This window comes from Pogoniulus pusillus, chromosome 1 (genome assembly GCF_015220805.1).
Source record: "Pogoniulus pusillus isolate bPogPus1 chromosome 1, bPogPus1.pri, whole genome shotgun sequence".
Classification (NCBI taxonomy): Eukaryota; Metazoa; Chordata; class Aves; order Piciformes; family Lybiidae; genus Pogoniulus; species Pogoniulus pusillus.
The window spans coordinates 6,858,885-6,886,110 of NC_087264.1; the positions used below are offsets into that span (position 1 = coordinate 6,858,885).

The 27,226-nt window shown below is 46.0% G+C and overlaps 1 protein-coding gene across 1 annotated transcript in view; it reads left to right on the top strand.

The window, feature by feature from the left end:
• LOC135182850 (nesprin-2-like) overlaps positions 1 to 27,226 on the top strand; it is a 277,205-nt gene that overhangs the window by 182,145 nt on the left and 67,834 nt on the right. The window contains exons 76-90 of the mRNA XM_064157392.1: positions 1,426 to 1,527; positions 3,659 to 3,778; positions 3,948 to 4,148; positions 6,726 to 6,899; positions 7,578 to 7,709; positions 9,114 to 9,310; positions 11,315 to 11,447; positions 12,381 to 12,563; positions 14,046 to 14,192; positions 15,666 to 15,842; positions 17,793 to 17,948; positions 19,802 to 19,951; positions 23,817 to 23,987; positions 25,968 to 26,101; positions 26,879 to 27,083. Coding sequence (XP_064013462.1) covers positions 1,426 to 1,527; positions 3,659 to 3,778; positions 3,948 to 4,148; positions 6,726 to 6,899; positions 7,578 to 7,709; positions 9,114 to 9,310; positions 11,315 to 11,447; positions 12,381 to 12,563; positions 14,046 to 14,192; positions 15,666 to 15,842; positions 17,793 to 17,948; positions 19,802 to 19,951; positions 23,817 to 23,987; positions 25,968 to 26,101; positions 26,879 to 27,083 — 2,382 coding nt within the window. The remainder of the gene's footprint in view (positions 1 to 1,425; positions 1,528 to 3,658; positions 3,779 to 3,947; positions 4,149 to 6,725; positions 6,900 to 7,577; positions 7,710 to 9,113; positions 9,311 to 11,314; positions 11,448 to 12,380; positions 12,564 to 14,045; positions 14,193 to 15,665; positions 15,843 to 17,792; positions 17,949 to 19,801; positions 19,952 to 23,816; positions 23,988 to 25,967; positions 26,102 to 26,878; positions 27,084 to 27,226) is intronic.

Genomic DNA, 27,226 nt, shown 5'->3' on the forward strand with positions numbered 1-27,226 from the left:
GGCTGATTCTGTGATTCTATAAGTTTCTCTGTGTAGGGATTAGGCCAAAGAGGGTTTCATAGACTATTTCTGCTGCTGTGTGTACTCAGGAGAGGGAAGCTTCTTCCCTTTTGGTGCCATGTCTGGAATTGGGCTACTTTTAGCTATAATGTACTGGAGATTGATGTAACCCTTTGTATTTACTGTTCCTTTAGGTTTTACACCACAGTAGCAGAAGCCATAGTTTTGCAAATTTGTAGGAGTTTTTGTGTTCTATTTTGGAGAAGATAATAGTGAGAAACTTTTCTGTAGTTTTTTGTGGTGGACTACATCTACTAGAATCTACTAAATGTAAATCTACTGGAAAATATTCATACCAGGTATTTAGACTGAAAGAAATGCCTGGTCTTTGAAATATAGTTTGTGATGTCCATTAAAACTCCAGCGTGCTCATCATCATTGAGGGAGCTGATTCTCCCCCTCTACTGTGCTCTGCTGAGACCCCACCTGGAGTGCTGCATCCAGTTATGGACCCCCTGCTACAAGAAGGATGTGAAGATGCTGGAGTGTGTCCAGAGAAGGGCCACTGGGATGCTCAGAGGGCTGGAGCAGCTCTGCTGTGGGGACAGACTGAAAGAGTTGGGGCTGTTCAGTCTGGGGAAGAGAAGGCTTCCAGGTGGCCTTCTTATAGCCTTCCAGTATCTGAAGGGGGCCTACAAAAAAGCTGGGGAGGGACTTTTCAGGCTGTCAGGGAGTGCCAGGACTAGGGGGAATGGAGCAAAGCTGGAGGTGGGGAGATTCAGACTGGATGTGAGGAAGAAGTTGTTCAGCATGAGAGTGGTGAGAGCCTGGAATGGGTTGCTCAGGGAGGTGTTTGAGGGCCCATGACTGGAGGTGTTTAAGGCCAGGCTGGCTGAGGCTGTGGGCAGCTTGCTCTAGGGTAGGGTGTCCCTGCCCATGGCAGGGGGGTTGGAACTAGATGATCCCTGTGGTCCCTTCCAACCCTGACTGATTCTGTGGTTCTATCTGCAAGTCAGCCTAGCTCTTTACACTGCCAAGAAATAACCCAGTTCCTCTGAAGAACACTGGACAGGACTAGTCTTGCAGTGTTGCACTTGCACAGAATCCATCAGCAGCAGGCTCATTTTCTTGTTTTTAGAAAAGAAGAATTTGCATCTCTAATGTTTCAGGAATGTTTACAGTGATAGAGGATCTTTGTGACCAAGTCACTTAACTTTCTTACACTAGACAGACTGCAAAATTTTCCTCTCTGAGTTATTTCTTCAACCCCATAATGCACATTCTTCATTTTGTTGACTTTTTTTAAGAGAAACAAAGTGCTTTTGCTTATAAGAGGTAACCATTTTCTCTGCTGTGTGATTTTTTGTCTGGTCGTTACTATATTCCTGATATGTGACATACTTCTGATGTTTGCTTCATCTGCAGAATGAAACCAGGCTGCTCTATGATCAGTTAACTGAGAAGAAAGCTACTCTGCAACAACACTTGAATGGGATGCATGGACATAGTGTTCCTGAGCAACTTGAGGTGATTTCATTTGAAGGAAATGAGAGGAAAAACTCTCAGCAATAGCTGTTGTTTTCAGGTTTCTGCAGGCTGTTAAGTTTCACATTTTGTAATGTTTGAGTCTCACTTAGGTTTTAAGGATAAGGCAGGGAGGGAGTTCAGTATTTGTCACCCTCTTTAATTACGCCTTGATCCTGATATCTCTTCTCCTGAATTTCTAATGATAGGACAAGAGGAAATTGTTGTGTCAGGAGAGGTTTGGGTTGGATGTTGGGAGGAAGTTCTTTACTGAGCAGGTGAGGCACTGGAACAGGCTGCCCAGGGAGGTGGTGGAGTCACCATCCCTGGAGGTGTTTAAAAGGAGAGTGGATGTGGCCCTTGAGGCTATGGTCTGGTGATGAAGTGATGCTGGGATGAAGGTTGGGCAGGATGATCCTGGTGGTCCTTTCCAACCCTAGTGATTCATAGTGATTAGATGTTGTGCTGAGGGCTTTGGTTTAGTCAAGGACTTGTCAGTGTGAAACTAATGCTTGGACTTGATGAGCGTGAAGGTCTTTTCCCATCTAAGAAATTCTGTGATTCTGTGATCTATAGTCAGACCTAATTCAAGTCATTTTAGTTTTTGGATTGGAAGAACCACAACCTCTCAGAGCAAATACATAGCAAAGAAAAAGAGCTACAGAAAGTACAGGTCTTCAAATGTTGTGCCTTTTTATATGCAAAACTAGCTTTTTGTTTGGGTGGTTGGCTGGTTTTTGTGAAAATAGTCTCCAGTATTTATATCTACTCGTTCAGCATTTATGAGGACTTCATCATATGGCATCTGACCAGCTAAGCTCTTCTCTTCAAACTTCATAGGCATTAGCTGAGAAGTAAAAATTACTACATTGTATATCACAGAATCATAGAATCAACCAGGTTGCAAGAGACCTCCAAGATCATCCAGTCCAACCTAGCACCCAGCCCTATCCAGTCAACTAGACCATGGCACTAAGTGCCTTATCCAGTCTTTTCTTAAAGATATCCTTCCCAGAAGGGTCATCAACCATCTACCTACTTGTTGGAGAATCAAAGAGGGTGTTCTAGAACTTAGTTACAGACTCACAGCCTTGTCTACAGGCATAGATTTCTGCCAGGCTGATAGCTGTGGTCAGAACTGCTTAATGCCCTAGCAGGGACTACTGCCTTGAATATGTTCTGTCACATAACACTTCTTGGAAGAGAAATTCCAGAAGTACATAGCTTCCTCTGTACTCAACACTGGTCAGGCCACACCTGAGTCCTGTGTTCAGTTCTGGGCTGCTCAGTTCAAGAGGGATGCTGAGATAGTGGAACGTGTCCAGAGAAGAGCAACAAGGTTGGTGAGGGGCCTGGAACACAGCCCTGTGAGGAGAGGCTGAGGGAGCTGGGGGTGTGCAGCCTGGAGAAGAGGAGGCTCAGGGGTGACCTCATTGCTGTCTACAGCTACCTGAAGGGAGGCTGTAGCCAGGTGGGGGTTGGTCTCTTCTCCCAGACAACCAGCAACAGAACAAGGGGACACAGCCTCAAGTTGTGGTGGGGGAGGTCTAGGCTGGATGTTAGGAGGAAGGTCTTGCCAGAGAGAGTGATTGGCATTGGAATGGGCTGCCCAGGGAGGTGGTGGAGTCACTGTCCCTGGAGGTGTTGAAGCAAAGCCTGGCTGAGGCACTTAGTGCCATGGTCTAGATGACTGGATAGGGCTGGGTGCTAGGTTGGACTGGATGATCTTGGATGCCTTTTCCAACCTGGTTGATTCTATGATTCTCTTCCTTCAGAGACAACTGGTCTCATTCCATCCCTGTTTAAATCTTTCTAACCCATAAGAAGTGGTAAGTTCTGAGTCTGTGATTCCTTTTACTGGCTACTCTTGAATTAGTAAACTGAAATGCAAGTTGAATGTTGGACTGAGACACAAGAGCTGAATTCCCTTCCTGGCTGTGCCATGTGAAGCTGTCACGGACAGTCTTGTCTCTTTGGTTCAGAAGTTTATGGTATCTTGGGGTCTCATTGTGAACTTAGGAAGTGCTGGCACAGCAGACAGAGATCCAGCCCATGGACCTTCTGTGCTATTGGTGATAATGAATGTTTACTGGAACAGAACTTGTCCTAACAGCTTCTTTTGTCCTTGACTCAGAAAACTGATGCCTGTGCTTTGGAGCTGCAAAACTTAGAAAATCAAGTAGCAAAACTGAGAGGCCATGGAGAAAGATTTCAGTTACCTGTCACCTTAATCCAGGAAGTTTATAAGTTAGAGGTAAGAGCACAGTACAGTTTTTACCTACTCAGCAAAGTTTGAGTCTGCCAAGCAAGGTATTTTTAGCAGTAAAATGCTGATGGTGATTTCCAATTCTGGGAGGGGGGAAGGGATGCTGTAGGATTAATTTCTGTCCTTCACAAATCACTGAACTGTGTTTACATTGCAGGATATTTTGGATGACATGTGGGGCATTCTGAAAGCAAAGTATGTGGAACTGAACTCTCCTTCCATCAGTGAGAGCCAGTATGGGGACTTACTTCATGGATTTGCAGAGCTGGTAGCTATTGGACGAGAGAAGGTTGCACAAGATCCAAAACAGCTAGCAAGAAGCAGAGCAGCTCTACAGTCTCACCTGGAAAATCACAAGGTATCAGATGCTTATCACAGCACTATTTTCTGTGACTGATTTCTCTCCAGTGTTAGGGAAGGTCTGAAGTACATGCAGAAAACAAGGCAAAGTTTTTCAGTAGACCTAAATAGGAGCCACTGAAAGAAGAAAGAAAATCTGTGGTGACAACTGCAGTTTTGGTGATGAATTAAGATCAGGATTTCAGTTTTATCTGTCTAATAGTACTTTGGCTTACCTCAGAATCACTACTGTCAGAGTTCATGTCCTTCCAATTACTGGTAATAAATCAGTAGTGAGGTTCCTGGAGTTGCTGTCTAGCAACTGGGAGTTGAGCCTTTGCATTCAGCATTCTGTGATGTCGTGGTCTGATGGAGGAAATTTGCCCATAACAGCTCTATTTTCCAAGAGGAGGATGGTTTAGATCCTCCCTTTGGCAGTCCAGTGTCCCTTCTACCTACTTGCTACATGTTTGATGGGAGATGACTGAGAATGCACTTGCATCTTTGCTGTCCTGCTCCTTGCAAGAAGCCCTGGACTAGTGACTGGAAGATGAAGCTGTCGTGACAATGCTTTAATTTCAGTGCTGCACATAGCTCCAACTAGTCCAAAAGACTGGATGAGGCACTTAGTGCCATGGTCTAGTTGATTGGCTAGGGCTGGGGGACAGGTTGGACTGGATGAGGAGGCTCAGGGGTGACCTTATTGCTGTCTACAACTACCTGAGGGGTGGTTGTGGCCAGGAGGAGGTTGCTCTCTTCTCTCAGGTGGCCAGCACCAGAACAAGAGGACACAGCCTCAGGCTGCGCCAGGGGAGATTTAGGCTGGAGGTGAGGAGAAAGTTCTTCACTGAGAGAGTCATTGGACACTGGAATGGGCTGCCCGGGTAGGTGGTGGAGTCGCCGTCCCTGGAGCTGTTCAAGGCAGGATTGGACGTGGCACTTGGTGCCATGGTCTAGCCTTGAGCTCTGTGGTAAAGGGTTGGACTTGATGATCTATGAGGTCTCTTCCAACCTTGATGATACTGTGATACTGTGATTCTATGATTCTAAGTCCCTTAAGAGCTGCTTCAGAATGCCAGACACTGCAGACTACTACTCCAGTCACAGGAATTGTTTTTCACTTGCAAATTACCCTTAGCAAAGCAAAATGTTAGCAATTTATTTCCAAAGGAAAGCAAATAATCCATCTGCAGTCCCAAGGTGTGCATACAGTGATTTACAATGGGAAACTGCAGAAGCAGTTTTCTTTGCCCTGATTATCCAGGCTTATCAGGGGCACTCACACAGCCTAAGCCTTTGGTTATGGTCCCTAAGTGAAATTCTTGTACTCATTATTAGTTGTTACTGATGAAGATCTAAACTGAGGAGTGTGATCCTAAATCTTCAGAGCTTTTTTTGTGGGGGAAAGAGCAGAGATTCAGACATTTGCCAAGAGCTCAGCTGAGACATGTCTAAATCAAACTGTAACCCAATTTTCCCAAAGGATTACTGTGCCTTGCCTGTTACCTTAGAAGTGCTTATAGCCTTTGTGCTTGGAGTCACCTCCCAGCCAGGTGAAATGAAGTGGAAAATGGTGGTGTCTGGTGATGATTACCTCAAGCTAAATTATGAATTTATTTGTAGTTAAACTCTTTCTTCCATTATCATTCTATAATATCTTTGCATTTCATATGGCCTGAAGGTATAAGTGTAGATCTTTTCTTTTATAGATGAAAATAGTGCATGCAACTTATCTGCATGCATTTATACTGGACATTAGGGAGCATTTCTTTAGGGAGCAGATGGTCATACATAGGGACAGGCTTCCTGCAGTGGTGGTTGATACCCCAAGCCTGTCAGTGTTTAAGAGGCATTTGGAGAATTCCATTACACACTTGTAACTTCTGGTCAGCCCTGGAGTGTCCAGGCAGTTGGACAAGATGCTCATTGTAGGTCTCTCACAACTGAAAATACTTTATCTGTAAAATTGTTAGTAACTGCTCAGTTCTGGGCTCCTCAACTCAAGAGAGATGTTGAGATACTGGAATGTGTCCAGAGAAGGGCAACAAAGCTGGTGAGGGGCCTAGAGCACAGCCCTGTGAGGATAGGCTGAGGGAGCTGGGGGTGTGCAGCCTGGAGAAGAGGAGGCTCAGGGCAGAGCTCATTGCTGTCTACAACTACCTGAAGGGAGGCTGTAGCCAGGTGGGGGTTGGTCTCTTCTCCCAGGCAACCAGCAACAGAACAAGGGGACACAGCCTCAAGCTGTGCTGAGGGGGAGGGTGTCTAGGCTGGATGTTAGGAGGAAGTTGTTGGCAGAGAGAGTGATTGGCATTGGAATGGGCTGCCCAGGGAGGTGGTGGAGTTGCTGTCCCTGGAGGTGTTGAAGCAAAGCCTGGATGAGGCACTTAGTGCCATGGTCCAGTTGATTGGACAGGGCCGGGTGCTAGGTTGGACTGTATGATCTTGGAGGTCTCTTCCAACCTGGTTGATTCTATGAGAGAGCCTGAAAGTGGCTGTTCTTCTCAATGAGTCTTCTCAGTTGTCCTCATACTTGTGCTGTGTTGGGTGTGCAACCTCTCTTAACATTCAAGCTTTAACCTGCCTTTTTTTTTTTCAGGGCTTTTTCCACAACCTCATGACCCACATGGCTTTCATGCAGGCATTTGCCAAGAAAGTGACTCCCTCTGTCCTACAAAAGAAAGAGGAATTCTGGAGAGAGCTGGTGAATGAAGTCAAGTTGCTGGAGGAGAAGGCCTGCCAGTATGGTATACACTTAGAGAGCCTGCTAAAGGTAATGAGTCAAAAGAAACTCTGACTGAAAACTGAAGGGAAGGAGGAGAAAAGTTATGTCTACCCTTTCCACACCAGTGATTCTTTGGCTAGCACTTGTCCTTTTCTGTTTATCAGACAGGAACAGCTTATTACTTGTTCTGTGTGCGTCAGTAAACCAGCTTTTATCCTTGAAACCTTCTGAAAGTGTACATTTCCACCCTTTACTCTGATGTGGGTGGTACTTCATGACTTCTTGTTGCAGTAGTTTTGGATTGGCTTTTAAGGCACAAAAACAGTAGCATTGCTTTAAAATAAAACCTTCAAACTGAACTTAAAACACCCTTTAGGAAACCTTAACAATATGGCAGAATTAATCTGTGGTGAAATCATGTCTGAGTTGAGCATTTCTGTATTCTTCACCTATTTTCTGTGGCATTAAAGTAAGAGCTATTGATGCTACAGTAAGCATTAAGGCCTCAGCCTGGTGTAGCAGAAATGCAGACAGATGTGTGCTCTGATAATGATGCAATATCTTCTTAGGTGGGGGAGTCACCATCCCTGGAGGTGTTGAAGAAAAGCCTGGCTGAGGCATTTAGTGCCATGGTCTAGATGACTGGATAGGGCTGGGTGCTAGGTTGGAGTGGATGATCTTGGAGGTCTCTTGCAACCTGGTTGATTCTATGATTCTGTGATTTAGGAGTGGATGGAATTTGATGATGAATGCTTCATTTTCAATAAGGAGTTAGAGTCACTTGCCTCTGCATTGCCTTCTGTTAATCTGGTCGAAGAAACAGAAGAAAGACTGATGGAAAGGATTGCACTTCTGGAGGTATTTCTATGTCTGTCTCTCTGGCTGGTTCTTCTTCTGGATGTGTAGAGCTGACTTGATAGGGCTGGGGGATAGGTTGGACTGGATGATCTTGGAGGTCTCTTCCAACCTGGTTGATTCTATGATTCTATGACCAAAAAAAAAATCAGTTGGAATATGAAGAGAAAACAGTTTGCAGGGAACTGTTTCCTTTGTATCCTTGTCTGTGTTTGGATGTAAGCTGACAATTTAAAGTAGCAGGTGATCAGGCTGCTGATTTCAGCCAGAGGCTACAAGTTCATTTAAATGGGGACAATGACTATAGCTGGTTTAGAACTTGGTCTTCAAAGGGGAGCAGGTGGTGTGCAAGCTGTATGGATCGCTAGGACATCAGGGAGCCTGGTCACACTATAAACTCATTCAGGAGCAAGATTCTTGCCGTGATGGAAAGCATACTGACTATGTATTCAAATACCCAAGCCCCTGGTTCCAACAGAAGGTCTCCAACCTTACCAGATCCTTTTGAAATCCTTAGAATTCAGAATGACATCTCCTGGTTTTTATTTGTACAAAGAGAATTTGCCTTTTGGATAGGGCTGGGGGATAGGTTGGACTGGATGATCTTGGAGGTCTCTTCCAACTTGGTTGATTCTATTCTAGAATAGAATGCGCTGCCCGGGGAGGTGGTGGAGTCACCGTCCCTGGAGGTGTTCAAGGCAAGGTTGGACATGGCACTTGATGCCATGGTCTGGCCTTGAGCTCTGTGGTAAAGGGTTGGACTTGATGATCTGTGAGGTCTCTTACAACCCTGATGATACTGTGAAATACTGTGATACTGTGATATTCTAAAGGCAAATAGGTCCTTCGTTGGTTCCCAGCTGCATCTCTAATGACAGAGCTACACCTTTATGTAGAAACTCAGCTGCAATTTGAGACATTTTATCTGTGTTTTGAACACATTTAAATATAATTTAAAAAAATTCAAATATAATTTTGGCCTGGAGAAGTGGAGGCTCAGGGGTGACCTCATTGCTGTCTACAACTCCCTGAAGGGAGACTGTAGCCAAGTGGGGGTTGGTCTCTTCTCCCAGACAACCATTAGTAGAACAAGGGGACACAGTCTCAAGTTGTGCCAGGGGAGGTCTAGGCTGGATGTTAGGAGGAAGTTGTTGGCAGAGAGAGTGATTGGCATTGGAATGGACTGCCCAGGGAGGTGGTGGAGTCATTGTCCCTGGAGGTATTCAAGCAAAGCCTGGCTGAGGCACTTAGTGCCATGGTCTATTTGACTGGTCAGGGCTGGGTGCTAGTTTGGACTGGATGATGTTGGAGGTCTCTTCCAACCTGGTTGATTCTGTGAAATGATAGATGTTGTGTTTTCAGGTTTTTATAACTTTATTGTTTTGCAAACTTTCCATATCCTGCTAGCAAATCAAAATTGGTGTTGATGAAAAGCATGCCAGGCTTTATCAGCTGGTGAAAGAAGGAAAGAAACTGCTGGTTGCTGTCAGCTCTCCAGACATCAGAAGCCAGATTGGGAAGCTGGAAGAGCAGTGGCTGTCGTTAACCAAAAGAGTTGGCCATGAACTACACCGACTTCAAACACTGCTCAAACTCCTGGTCAGGTGGGTGTAATGTAGAAAGCCATTAGAAATATCAGCTCAGAAATAGTTTCTGATCTTTTATTGATGTGGTTTTGAAATATGACAGTGAATTAATGAACGACATAGCTCCTTGAACTTAAAAATGAGAAGGAAATAAAGGCAGTGGTGATCAGAAAAGTGGCCCTTTATTGCAGAGCTGACCTTCTCTCATGGGGTGGACAAGTACCTGGCAGCTCATGGCTTAGATTCACTCTGTGCTGGATCAAGAACTGGCTGGATGGCAGAGCTCAGAGAGTGGTGGTGAATGGTGCATATCCAGTAGGCAGCCAGTCACTAGTGGTGTTCCCCAAGGATCAGTGCTGGGCCCAGTCCTGTTCAATATCTTTATTGATGATCTGGACGAGGGGATTGAGTCCAGCATCAGTAAGTTTGCAGATGACACCAAGCTAGGAGCAGGTGTTGATCTGTTGGAAGGTAGGAGAGCCCTGCAGAGGGACCTTGACAGGCTGCATGGGTGGGCAGAGGCCAGTAGGATGAGATTTAAGAAGGCCAAGTGCAGGGTTCTGAACTTTGGCCACAACAACCCCAAGCAGCTCTATAGGCTGGGGACAGAGTGGCTGAGAGCAGCCAGGCAGAGAGGGACCTGGGGGTACTGGTAGAGAGTAGCTGAAGATGAGCCAGCAGTGTGCCCAGGTGGCCAAGAGAGCCAATGGCATCCTGGCCTGCATCAGAAACAGTGTGGCCAGTAGGATGAGGGCTGGGGGATAGGTTGGACTGGATGATCTTGGAGGTCTCTTCCAACCTCGTTGATTCTATGATTCACTTCTGCTTACATCTGTAGGAACCATCTTTTGGTTGCTGCTATTGCCAAGTCAGTGCACCTAGGTGAGAGTTAGCTGCATCAGCTGCTCTGATCATGCTGCCCTGAGCACTGAGGCCTCTTCTAAATGCAAGCTGGCCTCAATTCCCATGCAGAGCCATGATGCACCTCTGCATGTACACTGTCCACCTCACAAACATTCAAGACCTGGCTGGTAGGCTGCCCCAACTTCAGCTTTGAAGCTCTCCAGGGATAAAAAACCCTGAGCTGTGAGCATTGGCAAGGGGCAGGGGGTGTTAGAAAGCAGAAGGATTAGTTACACAGAAGCAGCCCAGGGAGACAGACACACACTCTGACAGACAGAGACACTGTGTTTTCTGTATTTGTGTTCATGTCCTTGTACATCTCAGCAAACCTATGAGTGAAGCAGACATCAGCATTGTTTCCTTTTCACAGCTTATAATCTAATTTTCCTCACTAAAACATTCCAATTGGCCTCAAACTAGCACAGTTGTGTAGGCTTCTGTTTGCCTCCTCTGTGGGTATTGATATATGACAGCAGGGGACAATGCAGAACCTTTTGATTGCCTCCTTAATTACATTGAGTGTCTGAATGTTGTTCAAATGAGCACTAAAAATGCCCCTTGTAACACTTTCACAGGGTGCAAGTCAACTGTCACTGTCAGTGAAGCTCTGACAGTCAAGTGGAGGTTTGAGGCTCTAGAGCCCAGTCCAGCAGCTGGTGGTATACCAAGCTCAGCTCTCCTTATACATAGTCTATGTGTTCTGAGCTCAAGCTGGCTGGGCCCATAGTGTGGACAAAGCATCCCAGGGTTTGTTGAAGTATTGCTGTGTATTCTGCACTGTATCTTGAAGTGTGCAGCCTCCTCTGATCACAGGCCTCTGTTCAGCAAAGCTCTTTTCACCCATGTGAGCTCACCGTGACAACTCCTGGGTGACTATAGAAAGGAGATGCTTTCAGGAACACCTGATCAGCTGAAAAGAGCCTACAGGAAGAGTCTCCTGGGTACCTCCTGAAGAACAGCTGTGTTGCACATCAACCCATGCTGTAGCCCAGATTCTGTAGCATCACAGGTGCCAGAACAGCACAGGCCTCCTCGGAGGCAGGAGGACAACTCGGAGGGTGAGAAATGTATCCTAGACTCATCTAGGAGCTGTGTGTATGCTTTGTTTCCTCCTTGTAGCTACAACAGAGACTCAGAGGAATTAACCAAGTGGCTGGATTCTGCCCAGCAGAGAATGAATTTTTGGAAAGAACAGTCTCTCAATGTGTCACAAGATCTTCCCACCATCAGGGATAACATCAACAGCTTCTTTGTAAGTATCTCCCCTCACACGTTTAGCTACAAGGCATTGCAACTTCCAGTGAGAAATGGCCCTTTCGAGTGCCTTTTGGTTTTGCTGTAACCGAGGAGCTGCCCAGCACTGAGTAGCTCTGTGCTCTAAAACCACCTCATTATCTCTGCAGTGATGGCAGCCCCCCAGACACCTTCCTTCTGATTGCAAGGGCTGCCAGAGTGCGTAAACTGGAAGGGAATCCTCTAGTAATAACCTCCAAACTGCAACACAGCCCAACCCAGCCAGGGTCTCTTAGGCACCTACAGTCAAACTGGATGGTTTCTGCCTCTCTGCTCATGTCAAAGAACACATACAGCAGTGCAGCCAAGCTGATGAGCCAGTTATTAATTGAATCTGGCATGGTAGGCTCAAGGAACAGGGCTGAAGACAGCAGGGCTACAAAGATGGAAAGCTAAAATCTGAGAGGAGTAACATGCTGAACTGCATTTCATGTCTCTGGCTGCCCTTCTGGTGCTGTGCTCCCCTTGTATGACTGGCCAGAAGGTGTAGCCCCAGTGTGACACCTACCAGAGGAAGGTGTGAAAGCAAAGCATTGTGAAGGTTAGACTGAAAGCAAAGCACTGTGAAGGTTAGACTGAAAGCAAAGCATTGTGAAGGTTAGACTGAAGGGTGTGAGCTGGCCAGAGACTTGAGGGTTGGAGTTGCTGCTTGGACCTCTGTGTGAAATGAGGATTCAGATATTCCCAGTTCCTCTGAAGCAACAAAATGGCATTCAGCATTGTGTCAGGCTTGACAGAAGAAGGCCTTACCTGCTGCCAGAACATGCTGAGTTTAGGTTTTCTGAACTTACTTATCTGGCTAAAATCTCTAACAGAAAACCTGATTTGTCGTCTTTGTGTAAATATTTATATATATATTTACCTTGTTTTCAATTTCTCCCATGCACCTCAGTCGTTCTCCAAGGAAGTTGATGAAAAATCTTCTCTGAAGTCATCTGTGGTGAGCACTGCCAACCAGCTCTTTCACGTGAAGCAAGCTGACACTGCAGCACTTAGGTCATCTTTGGCAAAGTTTGAGCAAAAATGGGGAGAACTGATTACACAGCTGCCGGTCATCCAAGAAAAGCTTCACCAGGTGAGGAGAAACTCTGCTGCCATCTCTCAGTTCAAGCTAAAGAATGACTTTTACATGCTGCTGTTGGGATTCAGTAAGCTGCTTCACGAGGCCCTCAGAACACCTTTTTTCCTGATGAGCTGTCTGCCTTGCTTTCAGAACAGCCTCAATATTCTACTGCAGATTATTTACTCTTCTTTTATTGCTCCTCTAAAGTGTTCTTCGTGGGCTTTTCTTGCACACATTTGTCATCTTTACAGTTCCATATGCAAGGCTGTTACAGTTAGAAACAGTCTTATTCCAAATTCCTCAGTTCTCAAACTTGTCTTGATTTCATTCACGTGTCCCTCTGGAGCATCGAGCTCACTTTCAAGTTCATACCCTGGTAACTGCAATTCCTGTCTACAACTACCTGAAGGGACATTGTAGCCAGGTGGGGGTTGGCCTCTTCTCCCAGGCAACCAGCAACAGAACAAGGGGACACAGTCTCAAGTTGTGCCAAGGGAAGTATAGGCTGGATGTTAGGAGGAAGTTGTTGGCAGAGAGAGTGATTGGCATTGGAATGGGCTGCCCAGGGAGGTGGTGGAGGCACTGTCCCTGGAGGTGTTCAAGAAAGGACTGGCTGAGGCACTTGGTGCCATGGTCTAGTTGACTGGATAGGACTGGGGGATAGGTTGTACTGGATGATCTTGGAGGTCTCTTCCAACCTGTTTGATTCTATGATTCTACAGTGCCTGAGCCTTTCTACTAATACACGTGTCACCTTCCTTGTATTGCTTCTAACAAGTAGAGTGTAGAGGATTTATTATGTGCTTTGGCCTGCATCAGGAACAGTGTGGCCAGTAGGACAAGGGAGGTTATTCTTCCCCTGTACTCAGCACTGGTCAGGCCACACCTTGAGTACTGTGTCCAGTTCTGGGCCCCTCAATTCAAGAGAGATGTTGAGGTGCTGGAACATGTCCAGAGAAGGGCAACAAAGCTGGTGAGGGGCCTGGAGCACAAATCCTATGAGGAGAGGTTGAGGGAGCTGGGGGTGTTTAGCCTGGAGAAGAGGAGGCTCAGGGGTGATCTTATTACTGTCTACAACTACCTGAAGGGGCATTGTAGCCAGGTGGGGGGTGGCCTCTTCTCCCAGGCAACCAGCAAGAGAACAAGGGGACACAGTCTCAAGTTGTGCCAGGGGAAGTATAGGCTGGATGTTAGGAGGAAGTTGTTGTCAGAGAGAGTGATTGGCATTGGAATGGGCTGCCCAGGGAGGTGGTGGAGGCACCGTCCCTGGAGGTGTTCAAGAAAGGACTGGCTGAGGCACTTAGTGCCATGGTCTAGTTGACTGGATAGGACTGGGGGATAGGTTGGACTGGATGATCTTGGAGGTCTCTTCCAACCTGTTTGATTCTATGATTCTACAGTGCCTGAGCCTTTCTACTAATACACGTGTCACCTTCCTTGTATTGCTTCTAACAAGTAGAGTGTAGAGGATTTATTATGTGCTTTGCCCCCTAGCTTCAGATGGAAAAACTTTCATCCCGGGAAGCTATTGCCGAGTTAATGACCTGGCTGGACCATGTGGAACAACAGCAGGGACATGAAGAACCAATAAACTCACAATGTAGTGCTGCCCAAGTCAGAAACCTCCTTCAGAAGTACAAGGTAAAGGCCTTCTGCAAGGTGTTTGGCTGCAACAAGAATGGAAACAGCCCTCAAGCACTTGTCACTGCTCTCAGGAGGGTTCCTCAAATAGCCTCAGAAGTGTCTTAATATCTTTCTTTATAAAAACTTTTTGCTTCCATACTTCACAAGACATTGCCTGTACTGCAATACAGCTACTGCCTTGTGCACTCTAATATGCTTTCCCTCATGCTGTCACATCTCTCTTGTTCCTTCTCTCTTACACTTCAATTCTAAAATGTGTTCAGCAGAAAAGCTTTGCCTCTCTAGGAAGACAGACTCTAAGGTTGTGCTGGTTTCACCTGTCTTTTCAGTAAGGAACACCTCATCAGTGGAGCTCCATAGCCAGGATCCATTTAGGTAGAGAACAGGGAGTTGGAAGATTATGTTTCATCAAAAGAGATGATGTGCCAGAAGGACAAGTTGAACATCCCTGCAGAGAGGGAGGCTGCAGCAGAGTCTTAGCCCTTTTCAGATACTAAAACACCACTGACAGAGGTCGCTTGGCCCAGCCACAGGAAGGATTCAAGCCATGCTTATATTTCCATAGATGCCAGGGAGCACAACCTCAGGACCCTGCAGAGCTACCAAGCTGTGCTGTGGGCTCAGACAGGATGACAGTTGTTAGCCTACAGCTGCAGCTCTCAGGGCAAGGCAAATGCCAGTATCAGCACTTCTGTCAAAGTGCCAAGGTATAGCAGATGGGTAACATTTTGGTTTGTGTCAGTTGGATTTGACAGTTAGAACATGCAGGTGAGGAGCTGGTTTTAACTTTTCATAGATTTAGACATCGGTTGGTAGATGTATCTTCTGCACTTGTCAACAGTGTGGGGATGTGTATGGTGAGAAGAAAGTCAGGGTAAGGGTCACAAATTGCTACTGGGAAACAGCCATGCCTTCAGTACCTCTACTGTGATGCTTCCTGGTGTCTTCTTTCTGGGTTCTGTCAGATACAGTTGAGGAGCTCATTTTTCCTCTCCTCTTGTCCTAACACCATTGCAAAGAAAAAGGCATTTCCTTACAGGGGTCTCATCATTTCTGGGCAAGGATGCTAGTGCTGGAAGACACTCTTTCCTCCCAGATCTTCTGATACTGCATTCTAATATCAGATATTTTGGTAAAGGAGCACAAGCTTTTGTCTGCATTATCTGTGAATTGCAGGAAAGTGGGAAGGCCTCAGTCATAGGCTAATGTGGGCCTGTGGCAGTGTCTGATGGACTAAGTACTGGGTCTGATACCCTTAGGTTGTATTTCTTACTCCTGCCTGTTACTACCTTGAGCTAGCCATGATAGTGACCTTCTGCAAGAGTTTCAGTGGATGGAAATAGCTACACAATTATAGAACAGTAAAAACTGACAACTAATCCTAGAGCCAGGTCATGGTTCAGAATCTGCCAGGAATTTACTGCCAAATGAACAGCTCTAATTTTTTGTTCTTTTTTTTTTTTCCTTCAGGAATATGTGATGGAAATGAACTTTAAACAGTGGATGGTAGATTTTGTTAACCAGTCACTCTTGCAGATGAGCACTTGTGATGTGGAAAGCAAGCGCTATGAAAGGACAGAGTTTGCTGAGTGCCTTGGAGAGATGAACTTACGGTGGCACAGGCTGCAAGCATCTCTGAACAGAAAGGTTTGGTTGACTTCTCCTTGCTGTCTCTCTGATCCTGCCTGTGCCAGTGTTCTGTATTCTGCAAGCAGCCTTTGACTCTGGCTTTGAAAACACTCTTTGACACAGTCCCTGCGCTTTCTGCTGTCTGTCCATTCTGCTGTCTCACAGACAGCCTATGAGGTGGTCTAGTAGCACATCATGTAAGAAACAGTGGACAGACATACAAATCTAAGCACAGACTGACAGGGTAAACTGTCCTGTAATATGCAGAGAGATAAACCAGCCAAACTCTGCTCTTAGTGAATACCTGGGATTTATCCTCATTGACTACATTGGGTGAAAAACATAAGAGTCCTGATAATGTAGAAAATACAGGCAGAGGCATCTCCACAGAGACCTCTCTTAAGGAAACTGAAAAAGGAAGAATTCAGGGTAGTGTCTGCAGGGGGACCTCTTAGTGAAATCTTTTCAAGGTTCAGGGTGGAGGTTATTCTTCCCCTGTACTCAGCACTGGTCAGGCCACACCTTGAGTACTGTGTCCAGTTCTGGGCTCCTCAATTCAAGAGAGATGTTGAGATAGTGGAACGTGTCCTAGGAAGGGCGACAAAGCTGGTGAGAGGCCTGGAACACAGCCCTGTGAGGGGAGGATGAGAGAGCTGGGGGTGTGCAGCCTGGAGAAGAGGAGGCTCAGGGCTGACCTCATTGCTGTCTACAACTCCCTGAAGGGAGGTTGTGGCCAGATGGGGTTGGTCTCTTCTGCCAGGCAACCAGCAACAGAACAAGGGGACACAGTCTCAAGCTGTGGCAAGGGAGGTCTAGGCTGGATGTTAGGAGGAAGTTGTTGTCAGAGAGAGTGATTGGCATTGGAATGGGCTGCCCAGGGAGGTGGTGGATTCACTGTCCCTGGAGGTGTTGAAGCAAAGCCTGGCTGAGGCACTTAGTGCCATGGTCTAGCTGATTAGACAGGGCTGGGCTTGATGATGTTGGGGGTCTCTTCCAACCTGTTTGATTCTATGATTCTAAGTTACCTTCTCTGACCATTTTCAAGAAAGTCCATTCCAGGCTTTAATACATCCTCAGGGCTAGGATTGAAGATAGGAGACTGGAGCAATCTTGCTTATTAGTAACTTTGCTAGAGTGGATTTTAGGGAGAATGAAGTTTTCAGGCTCGATATGAATGTGTCCACCTAACCCATTGTGCTAGTTTGAGGCAAATTGGAATGCTTTAATGAGAGAAATTAGATTATAGGCTGTGAAAAAGAAACAATATTGATGTCTACTTCACTCTTAGACTTGCTGAGATGTATAAACACAAGAACACAAAACATAGATAAGACAGAGCTGGAGAGTCAGAGTGTGTGTGTCTCTGTCACAGTGGGTGCCCTGGGCTGCTTCTGTGTGACTAATCCATCTTCTTCCTAACCCCCTGGCCAATCCTCCAAACTCACCTTGCATGTAAGGCAAAGTCTGGGATAAGGTAGAGTGGTGGAAAGAAGGTGGGAGGGTGGTTGGGAGCCCCTCCTGGGGACTCTGGTTTCTGGGAAGGTTGTTGTGTTTCTGTATTACCTTTAACTTGTCTGTTTCTGTCTCTAGCTGTATATATTGTAAATACCTGCTTGTATACTGTGCTAAGCTGTAAATACAAAGCTTCATTCCTTAACTTCCAGCCAGCTGAGTCTAGTCTGGGTGATTTCACAAGAGTAGAGTAACTCCCAAACCATCACACCCAGGGTCTCCCAACTTGTCAGGTCTATAGGCTGCCAGCATGGGCCCACGCTGGTTTGTTTTATTCCCAGGGAAAAAGGTCAGATCCTGAAGAGCCAGTAAAACTTTCTAGCTTTTCCTTCCCAAAAATGTAAATAGTGTTTTCCATGTAAATATTGTGTTCTCGAGTTTTGTCAGAGAAGGGGGAAGCTCTTTTTCTGCCCACCCCTAGATTTAAGTAAGCTAAAATTGTTCTGCAACTTTCAGATACAAGACCTGGAACACATTTTGGAGGAGATCACTGAAAATGAGAACAAAGCACAGACTCTGTACAACTGGCTGGAAGCTCAGAGAGATCGACTGAGGTCTTTACAAACCCCAGCAAGTTTGATCTCTGCACAGAACACGTTAGATGATTGCAAGGTAAAGCATTTTTTGTGTGATGCTGTTGTAAAAAGCCATGTTTAGCACTTTGCTGAATCCAAACTGAAGTGCCCAGATTTTAACAGGAAAAAATGAGAAGGAAGTTGCCATTTCCTACAACATTACAATGCAACTTTAAAGCATGTTAGGTTCAGGTGATGAAGAACCAGATCCACTTCTAATGTGAATTGCTGTTTTATGGTTTGGTGTTGTTTGGGGTTTGTTTTCCCCTCCAGTTGAAGGATACATCTGCTGTTGTTCTGTGCTGTTTGGAGTGTTGTGCAGCAACATTGCAGATACTGTTCTGAATTGCCTTCGACAGAAGTAGTTCTCAGTTCAGCACAGCCATGGCAAAATCTATCAATTCCATTAATTTGAAGAGCTCTGTGGTAGAAGTGTTGTGGAAGTCACAGAGTCCCATCTGGAAAAATAGCAGCTCTCTCTGCTCCTGCCCTACAGTGTAGTCTCTTGTGCACCAGCCTCAAGACTCTGGGAGACCTTTGGCTTTGTTGTGTTTTTCTAGCATCAGCTTCCTCACAATTAATACAGGTGCAGCCAGATAATAATTGTCTCCTGTTAGTCCAACAGTCTGCTGTTTTCATTCATTTTAACATTCCCTCTATATTTTTTTAGCATGGAATTTTTGTTCTGTCATTGCCATGGTTACATGTCTCTCTCTCGTAGTAGGCTGCTTTTATTGCCTAGGGTGCTCTGATACACTCTGAGTTACTTGTCTTTCTGAGAGCATCCAAGAAGAAAGGGATCTGGGGGTACAGGTAGATAGTAGCTGAGCATGAGCCAGCAGTGTGCCCAGGTGGCCAAGAGAGCCAATGGCATCCTGGCCTGCATCAGGAACAGTGTGGCCAGTAGGACAAGGGAGGTTATTCTGCCCCTGTACTCAACACTGGTCAGGCTATACCTTGAGTGCTGTGTCCAGTTCTGGGCTCCTCAATTCAAGAGAAATGTTGAGATACTGGAACATGTCCAGAGAAGGGCAACAAAGCTGGTGAGAGACCTGGAGCACATCCCTGTGAGGAGAGGCTGAGGGAGCTGGGGGTGTTTAGCCTGGAGAAGAGGAGGCTCAGGGCTGACCTCATTGCTGCCTACAACTGCCTGAAGGGAGGCTGGAGCCAGGTGGGGGATGGTCTCTTCTGCCAGCAAGAGAACAAGGGGACAGAGTCTCTAGTTCTGTTGGGGGAGGTCTAGGCTGGATGTCAGGAGGAAGTTGTTGTCAGAGAGAGTGATTGGCATTGGAATGGGCTGCCCAGAGAGGTGGTGGAGTTGCCATCCCTGGAGGTGTTCAAGTAAAGCGTGGCTAAGGCACTTAGTGCCATGGTGTAGTTGATGGGCTAGGGCTGGGTGCTAGGTTGGGCTGGGTGATCTTGGAGTTCTCTTCCAACCTGGTTGGTTCTATGAATTCTAAGTTGGTCTCCTGGATCAGAGAAGGACCCAAATGCTGAGGAACCTAGCCTGCTCTGGGAAAAGTTCAGCTACTTGAGCAGAAAAATCTTGTGCATCTGGCCAGGTACAGAGCATCCTGCATTGCAGCTAAGGAACTAGCTCCATACTAAACATGATGCTGAGTGCTGATGCTGACAGTAAATAGACTGATTTTAACTCCACCTGCAAGAGACCAAAGCAGCCACTGTCATTTTGAATTCCTGTAAAGCAATTGTTCTATATCAGAGTTGAAATAAATGGTGTTGCATGGCAGAAGACTGCACAGAACTGGTTACAAAGAAGGAATGTTTAAGCTCCTCACACGGAAGTTTTTTTTTCTGTGATCTCATAAAAAGTTCTTATTTATCTTCCTGATATTTGTGTGTTGGTTTGGTTTTCTTTTTTACACTTAGGAGCTAGAAAATCAACTCTCAACTAAATCCAAAACACTTGATGAGCTCAAACAGAGTTTGGCTTTCAATGGTAGTGCAGACCAAACTGCAGAAGCTCTGTCACTCAGGATACCTGAACTATGTGGAATGATGGACAGCATTGTAAGCCAGGTAAAAGCTTTGTTTGAATTCATATTTCCTCCACTCCCTGTCTGTAGCACTAGTTTTATTAATCATCTTCACAGGGTGACAGGAGCTGGTACAAGAAAGATGCAAAGCATTCCTTTCTCTTAACCTTTCCAAGAATTTCCTTCTAAGTCTTTAGCACAATGTAATTTAATTGATGGCCAGGGTTGAGAAAGAAGAAAACTCTGATCTCAGAGCCTCTTCTCCCAGGTAACCAGCAATAGAACAAGGGGACACAGTCTCAAGTTGTGCCAGGGTAGGTATAGGCTGGATATTAGGAAGAAGTTCTTCACAGAGAGAGTGATTGGCATTGGAATGGGCTGCCCAGGGAGGTGGTGGAGTCACCATCCCTGGAGGAGTTGAAAAAAAGCCTGGCTGAGGCACTTAGTGCCATGGTCTAGTTGACTGGATAGGGCTGGGTGCTAGGTTGGACTGGATGATCTTGGAGGTCTCTTCCAACCTGGTTGGTTCTATGATTCTATGACTGACTCCCAACTGTGGTTTAACAAAATAAAGAAATTGCACTGCTATTTTCCTGTGAAGTTGAAAACAGTAATCTTAATCTCTCTTACTCAGTCTGCTTCTATTTCTTACCCTGGTCTTTCTACCCTGTGGAACACAAACCCTATGAGGGGAGGCTGAGGGAGCTGGGGTTGTTTAGCCTGCAGAAAAGGAGGCTCAGGCCTGACCTCATTGCTGTCTACAACTACCTGAAGGGAGGCTGTAGCCAGGTGGGGTTGGTCTCTTCTCCCAGACAACCAGCAACAGAACAAGGGGACACAGCCTCAAGTTGTGCTGGGGTAGGTCTAGGCTGGATGTTAGGAGGAAGTTCTTCACAGAGAGAGTGATTGGCATTGGAATGGGCTGCCCAGGGAGCTGGTGGAGGCACCGTCCCTGGAGGTCTTCAAGAAAAGCCTGAATAAGGCACTTAGTGCCATGGTCTAGTTGACTGGCTAGGGCTGGGTGCTAGGTTGGACTGGATGATCTTGGGGGTCTCTTCCAACCTGGTTGATTCTACGGCAGGCTGGTGGAAGCTGCCTATTCCTACGCTGTTCTCACTCCATCTCCCAGTTCCTCTTTTGTCCACACACGTGGATGGCTTTTGTTGCCTTCAGATCCTGCTTTTGTTGCCTTCAGATTCTACTTTTGTAGTTTCCAGTAGCTTCAAGGAGAAACTGACAGATTGATTTGCCATGGAAATGGACTCCTCACCAGTTTGCATTTGCGGTTACATTATCTTTGGAGCGGATCTTTTTTATCTAGATGTACTTGACATTTGCTCCTTAAAACTGTGACAGCTTGAACCCTTTTGGATGAACTCTTCCAGTAGAAGTGTCAGTCCAGGATGTGTCTGCTGCTTCTTGGTTGAGGTTTATTTTGGGACTGTCTCTTACCAGGAAGGCAGAGAATTTTTCTTGTGTGTACACACTCTGCTGTAGAGCTGGGGATATTAATAGGCAGGATTGGCAGTGTAATGGTTTTTTGCCTACTTTAAGTTTCCATGGATCATGTTAATTTTAGTATTTTTGGAACTTAAGTGTTGAACTTGCAAACTGCAGAATGCTCTTACAGCCTAGTTATCTGCATATGCAGAGAAACATGAAGAATCATTGAATCAACCAGGGTGGAAGAGACCTCCAAGATCATCCAGTCCAACCTAGCACCCAGCCCTAGCCAATCAACTAGACCATGGCACTTAGTGCCTCATCCAGGCTTTGCTTCAACACCTCTAGAGATGGTGCCTCCACCACCTCCCTGGGCAGCCCATGCCAATGCCAATCACTCTCTCTGCCAACAACTTCCTCCTAACATCCAGCCTAGACCTCCCCTGGCACAACTTGAGACTGTGTCCCCTTGTTCTCTTGATGGTTGCCTGGCAGAAGAGACCAACCCCCACCTGGCTGCAGTCTCCCTTCAGGGAGTTGTAGACAGCAATGAGGTCACTCCTGAGCCTCCTCTTCTCCATGCTAAACACCCCCAGCTCCCTCAGCCTCTCCTCATAGGGTTTGTGTTCCAGGCCCTCCACCAGCCTTGTTGCCCTTCTCTGGACACCTTCCAGCACCTCAACATCTCTGTTGAATTGAGGAGCCCAGAACTGGACATAGTACTCAAGGTGTGGCCTGAGTGCAGCTTTCTTCCCAGAGCCAGGCTGATTTCACAAGTAGGGCTAAGGAAATGCTATTCCTTGATTGCATTGTCCATAGCTTGATCTCAAGATGAAATGTCTGTGGCCTGCAGAAATTTCCTGAGCACCATGTCTCTACATCTTTCTTGTGTGGGCAGTAATTAGCTGCAGGCTACAGAAAGCAATTAGGGATTCCTCCCACATAGACCATGACTCAGATAAGACTAGGGATGATGAATCCAACCACCCATGTGTGCCGGGAACTACAATGCTGGGATCTGATGATCTGTGCTGCCTGTTTGGGGTCAACTTCTGTAGAAAAGTTCTCATCTTCCATTGTGTGGATGCTGAGTCAGAACTGAACTCGGGCATCTGGCTTTGCAAGGTCCCATGGAGACTCTTGTTTGCCTGTTTTCATTCTCTTCTCAAAGCAGCTGGTACTGGCATGACTAAAAATAGACAGTGAAGTGGGTACCTGTTTTGTCTAACCCGAGACATGCCTGAGATACCTCACTGGTACAGAGCTATAGAATTACAAACTATCCTGGAGCAGGACTGTGGGTTTGCAGTGTCTTGGAGTATGTGGCAAACAGAACCTGTGCTTGCCCCAGCAGAGGTTAAATAATGAAAGAGGCATAGGAAAGAAAGAGCACATCCACCCCCTTTAATTTTACATGAGAATCCTGAAGTGGCCAGGCTGTGATTCCAGCGAGCCTGCATTGTTGGAGCACAATGACATGAGGGATGATAGCTCCCCAGAGTCTGGCACTGCTGTGTTCCATGCAGAACAATTTCTGCTGGAATTTTCTTCAAGCTTGGTCTCTGGCTCAAACTGGCTGCTTCCTGAGAAGATTAAGGCACTCATCTTCCTCCCACTTCAGGTTGATTTTGGTGAGAAGGAATAAGCAATCGATTATTTCAGTACTTTGATACTTTTGAGGGTGTTCTCTTGTGATGGTTTGGCTGTTCCCCGCCCCTCCACACTTTGGAAGTCACCCAGACTAGACTCAGAGGCTCTGGGAATTTTGAATGAAGCTTATATTTACAGCTAGCACAATATACAAGCAGATATTTACAGCATATACAGCTATAGGCAGAAATATACAAGGTAAAAGTTAATACAGAAACACAACAGCCCTCCTAGAAACCTGAGTCCACAGGAGGGGCTTCCAAATGCCCTTCCACCTTCTCCCACCCCTCCCAACCTTACCCCAGTCCCAAGGAAGAATGGAGGTTTGGCCAGGGGTTTAGGAAGCAATGTAGATTAATCAGAGAGATAGCAGAGATGCTAGAGAGAAATGCAGCCCAGAGCTCCCAAGCAGAAGTGGTGCCTTATCTATGTTTGGATTCTTGTTCTTATACCTCTCAGCAAGCCTATGAGTGCAGCAGACATCACCCTTGTTTCTCTTTCACAGCCTGTAGTCTAGTTCTTCTCACCAAAACATTCTAGCTAGCTTCAAACTAGCACACCTCTGGAGTTGTGGCTGACAGGATAGTGCTACCTTGAAGTCTGGTGACCTTCTTGCTTCCAGCAAATTCTTGCACTGTCTGTGGCTTGGTCTGAAGGCTGCACAATTTCTTACCAAGTTGGAACATACTCCAGCTTGTGAAATTATTGTGGATTGTCATGGAGTGAGAATTGAGCTTAGGTTTTAAAATCAACTTAAATGTAATTTGTATGTCAGAACTACCAAGAAATATGTAACCAAAGTGGTTTGTTTTCAGGTTGCAGAGTTAAAGACCTCAGTGCAGTCAATAATGGAGCAGTGGAGAGTATATGATGAAGCTTATACAGATGTCAGCCTGAAAACAACAAGATATTTGTACTGTGTCAACCAATGCAAACCTTCTGTGCTGTCACTGGAATCTCTGAGAAGCCAGATCAAAACTCTCCAGGTAAAATCTACTGAAGTTGTCTTGCTTCTGTACTTCTTTCTGTGCCTTTAAACAAATAAAAACCATCAGTCAAACTCTCCTGGAAAAGACAGAACAGGTAATCTAATCAATTTCCTCTTTATTCTTGTACCATTGAACTGGAATATTTTCTTCTGTTTTTCACCTCCAGAGGCAGTGAAGACTATTTCTAGATTTTGTTCTTCATTTAGCACATCAGTTCAACTTAGATATGCAGTTTAGATACCAAAGCTCAGGTCAGCTGCTACAACATCTGCCTTACTGTGGGGACTAACTGCCCTGGTGGTCCTTTCCACAACATCTAATCACAGTCATAGTGTGAGGGATTTGGTTTGGGCAAGGACTTGTCAGTGTGAAACTAATGCTTGGACTCAATGAAGGCCTTTTCCAATCTAAGAAATTCTGTGATTCTGTGACTATCAGAGCCTCTATTTTGGATTGCAAAGATCCTTTCATGGTTTAGTCTTTTGCCTATGCTGGAAGGCATCCCCATATCATAGAATCATAGCAACAGTAAATACAAAGGGTTACATCAATCTCCAATACATTATAGCTAAAAGTAGCTCAATTGCAGACATGGCACCAAAAGGGAAGAAGCTTCCCTCTCCTGAGTACGCACAGCAGCAGAAATAGCCTGTGAAACCCTCTTTAGCTTAATCCCTACACAGAGAAACTTATCATAGAATCACAGAATCAGCCAGGTTGGAAGAGACCTCCAAGATCATCCACTCCAACCTAGCACCCAGCCCTATCCAATCAACTAGACCATGGCACTAAGTGCCTCAGCCAGGCTTTTCTTCAACACTTCCAGGGACAGTGACTCCACCACCTCCCTGGGCAGCCCATTCCAATGCCAATCCTCTCTCTCTGGCAACAACTTCCTCCTGACATCCAGCCTAGACCTCCCCCAGCACAACTTGAGGCTGTGTCCCCTTGTTCTACATGAAGCACCCTAGGCCCTGTGTGCTCTGTTATTTCCTCAAGGTTACTCTCACCATTCAGCTGAAGGATATTGGCTCTCAGCTCATTCCTCAAAATCAAATTTGTCTCTTTTGCTTGTGGTTCTGATGGAAATGCCCTGCTGTAAGGCTGTGTGTCACTGCTAAGACTCAGTGCAGAAATTAAGATACCTTGGGGAAGGACCCTGTAATGGTTTGGGTGTCACTCACCCCCCTCACATTTAAGAAAATCACCCAGACTAGATTTAAGATCTGGAGATCAAAGAATGAAGCTTTATATGTACAGCTTAGCACAATATACAAGCAGGTATTATACAATATATACATCTATAGACAGACATAGACATTGAAAAGTAATACAGAAACACAGCAGCTCTCCCAGAAACCAGAGTCCCCAGGAGGGGCTCTCAACCACACTTCCACCTCCTTTCCACCCCTCTACCTTATCCCAGACTTTGCCTTACCTTCAAGGTGAATTTGGAGAATCAGCCAGAGGGGTTAGGAAGCAGAAGGATTAGTCACACGTACAGCAAGTTGGGGAGAGAAGGGAGGCAGACAAAGCCAGAGAGCAGCTCTGTTTGTGTTCTTGTTTTGATGCATCTCAACAAGCCTATGAGTGAAGTAGACATCAGCATTGTTACCTTTTCACAGCCTATCATCTAATTCTTCTCACCAAAACCTGCTGGCTAGCTTCAAACTAGCACAGTCTCTTCATTTCTTCTTCCCTTGCTGAAGGCACTGTGTCTCTAAATGTGACTTGAGCACTCCCTTTAGGGCACTGTGTCCCAAGCACTGTGGCAGTCCACTGACACAGGGGGTGTTAAACATAAAGCACCTTTCCACCTACAGTTTTTTAGGATCAAGTGCTACACTTTTCACAAGCATTTCAATCTGTGTTGCAGGTCTGTGCTGTTCTCGCTGCCCTGTCCTTACCCTTCTGTACAAGGGAAGCTGTATATGGGTCATTTATAGGCACCACTAATTGCTGTCATCCCTTTTGCAGTCTCTTCAAGATGAATCAGAGAATGGTGAAGAAAGTTGGGCCAAGCTCCAGGCTGCTGCCAGTACCCTGAAGAAACACTGCTCCCCATCCTTTGCAGAGATCATTGACCAGAAGTGCATGAAGGCTCATGTTAGGTAAGCTCGTGCAAAAGAGTCCCCAGTAATTAGTATTTCAGAACAGAAATGTGCCAAGGCAGGATTTGAAGGTCTGTCAGATTTGGAGACCTATATTAAACCAGTTGACCTGCCTCAGCATAGCTGTGTGAGGAGCAGCTGCTATGAGCTTTATTGTGATGGCTCACAGAGCACACGATAGTGCTGTGCCACTGGGCTTTCAGTAGCATGGATATGAGTGCAAATAGACTCCCACAGGAGTCATAGAATAGAACCAGGCAGGGTTGGAAGGGACCACAAGGATCATCTAGTTCCAACCCCCCTGCCATGGGCAGGACACTCTACCCTAGATCAGGCTGGCCACAGCCTCATCCAGCCTGGCCTTAAACACCTCTAGGGACAGGGCCTCAACCACCTCCCTGGGCAACGCATTCCAGGCTCTCACCACTCTCATGCTCAACAACTTCCTCCTCATGTCCAGTCTGAACCTCCCCACCTCCAGCTTTGCTCCATTCTCCCTCATCCTGTCACTCCCTGGTATCCTGAAAAGTCCTTCCCCAGCTTTTTTGTAGGTCCCCTTCAGATCCTGGAAGGCCACAAGAAGGTCACCTGGGAGCCTCCTCTTCTCCAGACTGCATAGCCCCAACTCTTTCAGTCTGTCCTCATAGGAGAGGTGCTCCAGCCCTCTGCTCATCCTCGTGGCTCTTCTCTGGAGGCACTCCAGATAATCCTACACCAGATCTTATTCTGGAGGAGAATCTGCTAGGAAAATGCTTTTCTGCTTTGATATGTTGGCAGGTGGAACTCAGTCAATGAAGATATCACAGATCAACTGCAGGCAGCACAAGCGACTCTGCAACTTTGGGAGCCCTTTGATACTTCATGCACTGAAGCAGCAGCCAAGTTACAGCAGTACCAAGAGCAGTGCACTCATCTCCTAGATGCTCACATGCCTGAGGATAACATGATAGAAACCCTGAAGCAGGGGATACAGGACATAAAGGTACTTGAATGTGTTTCTGCTGCCTGGTACAAACCAGACATTTTTTTTGGAGAAACAAATCAAAAGAACTTTTTTTTTGTGTCTGCTCTGATAAGTTCACAGATTTCTTAGCTCATTAGATTATCCTAAATGCTTCTGACTCT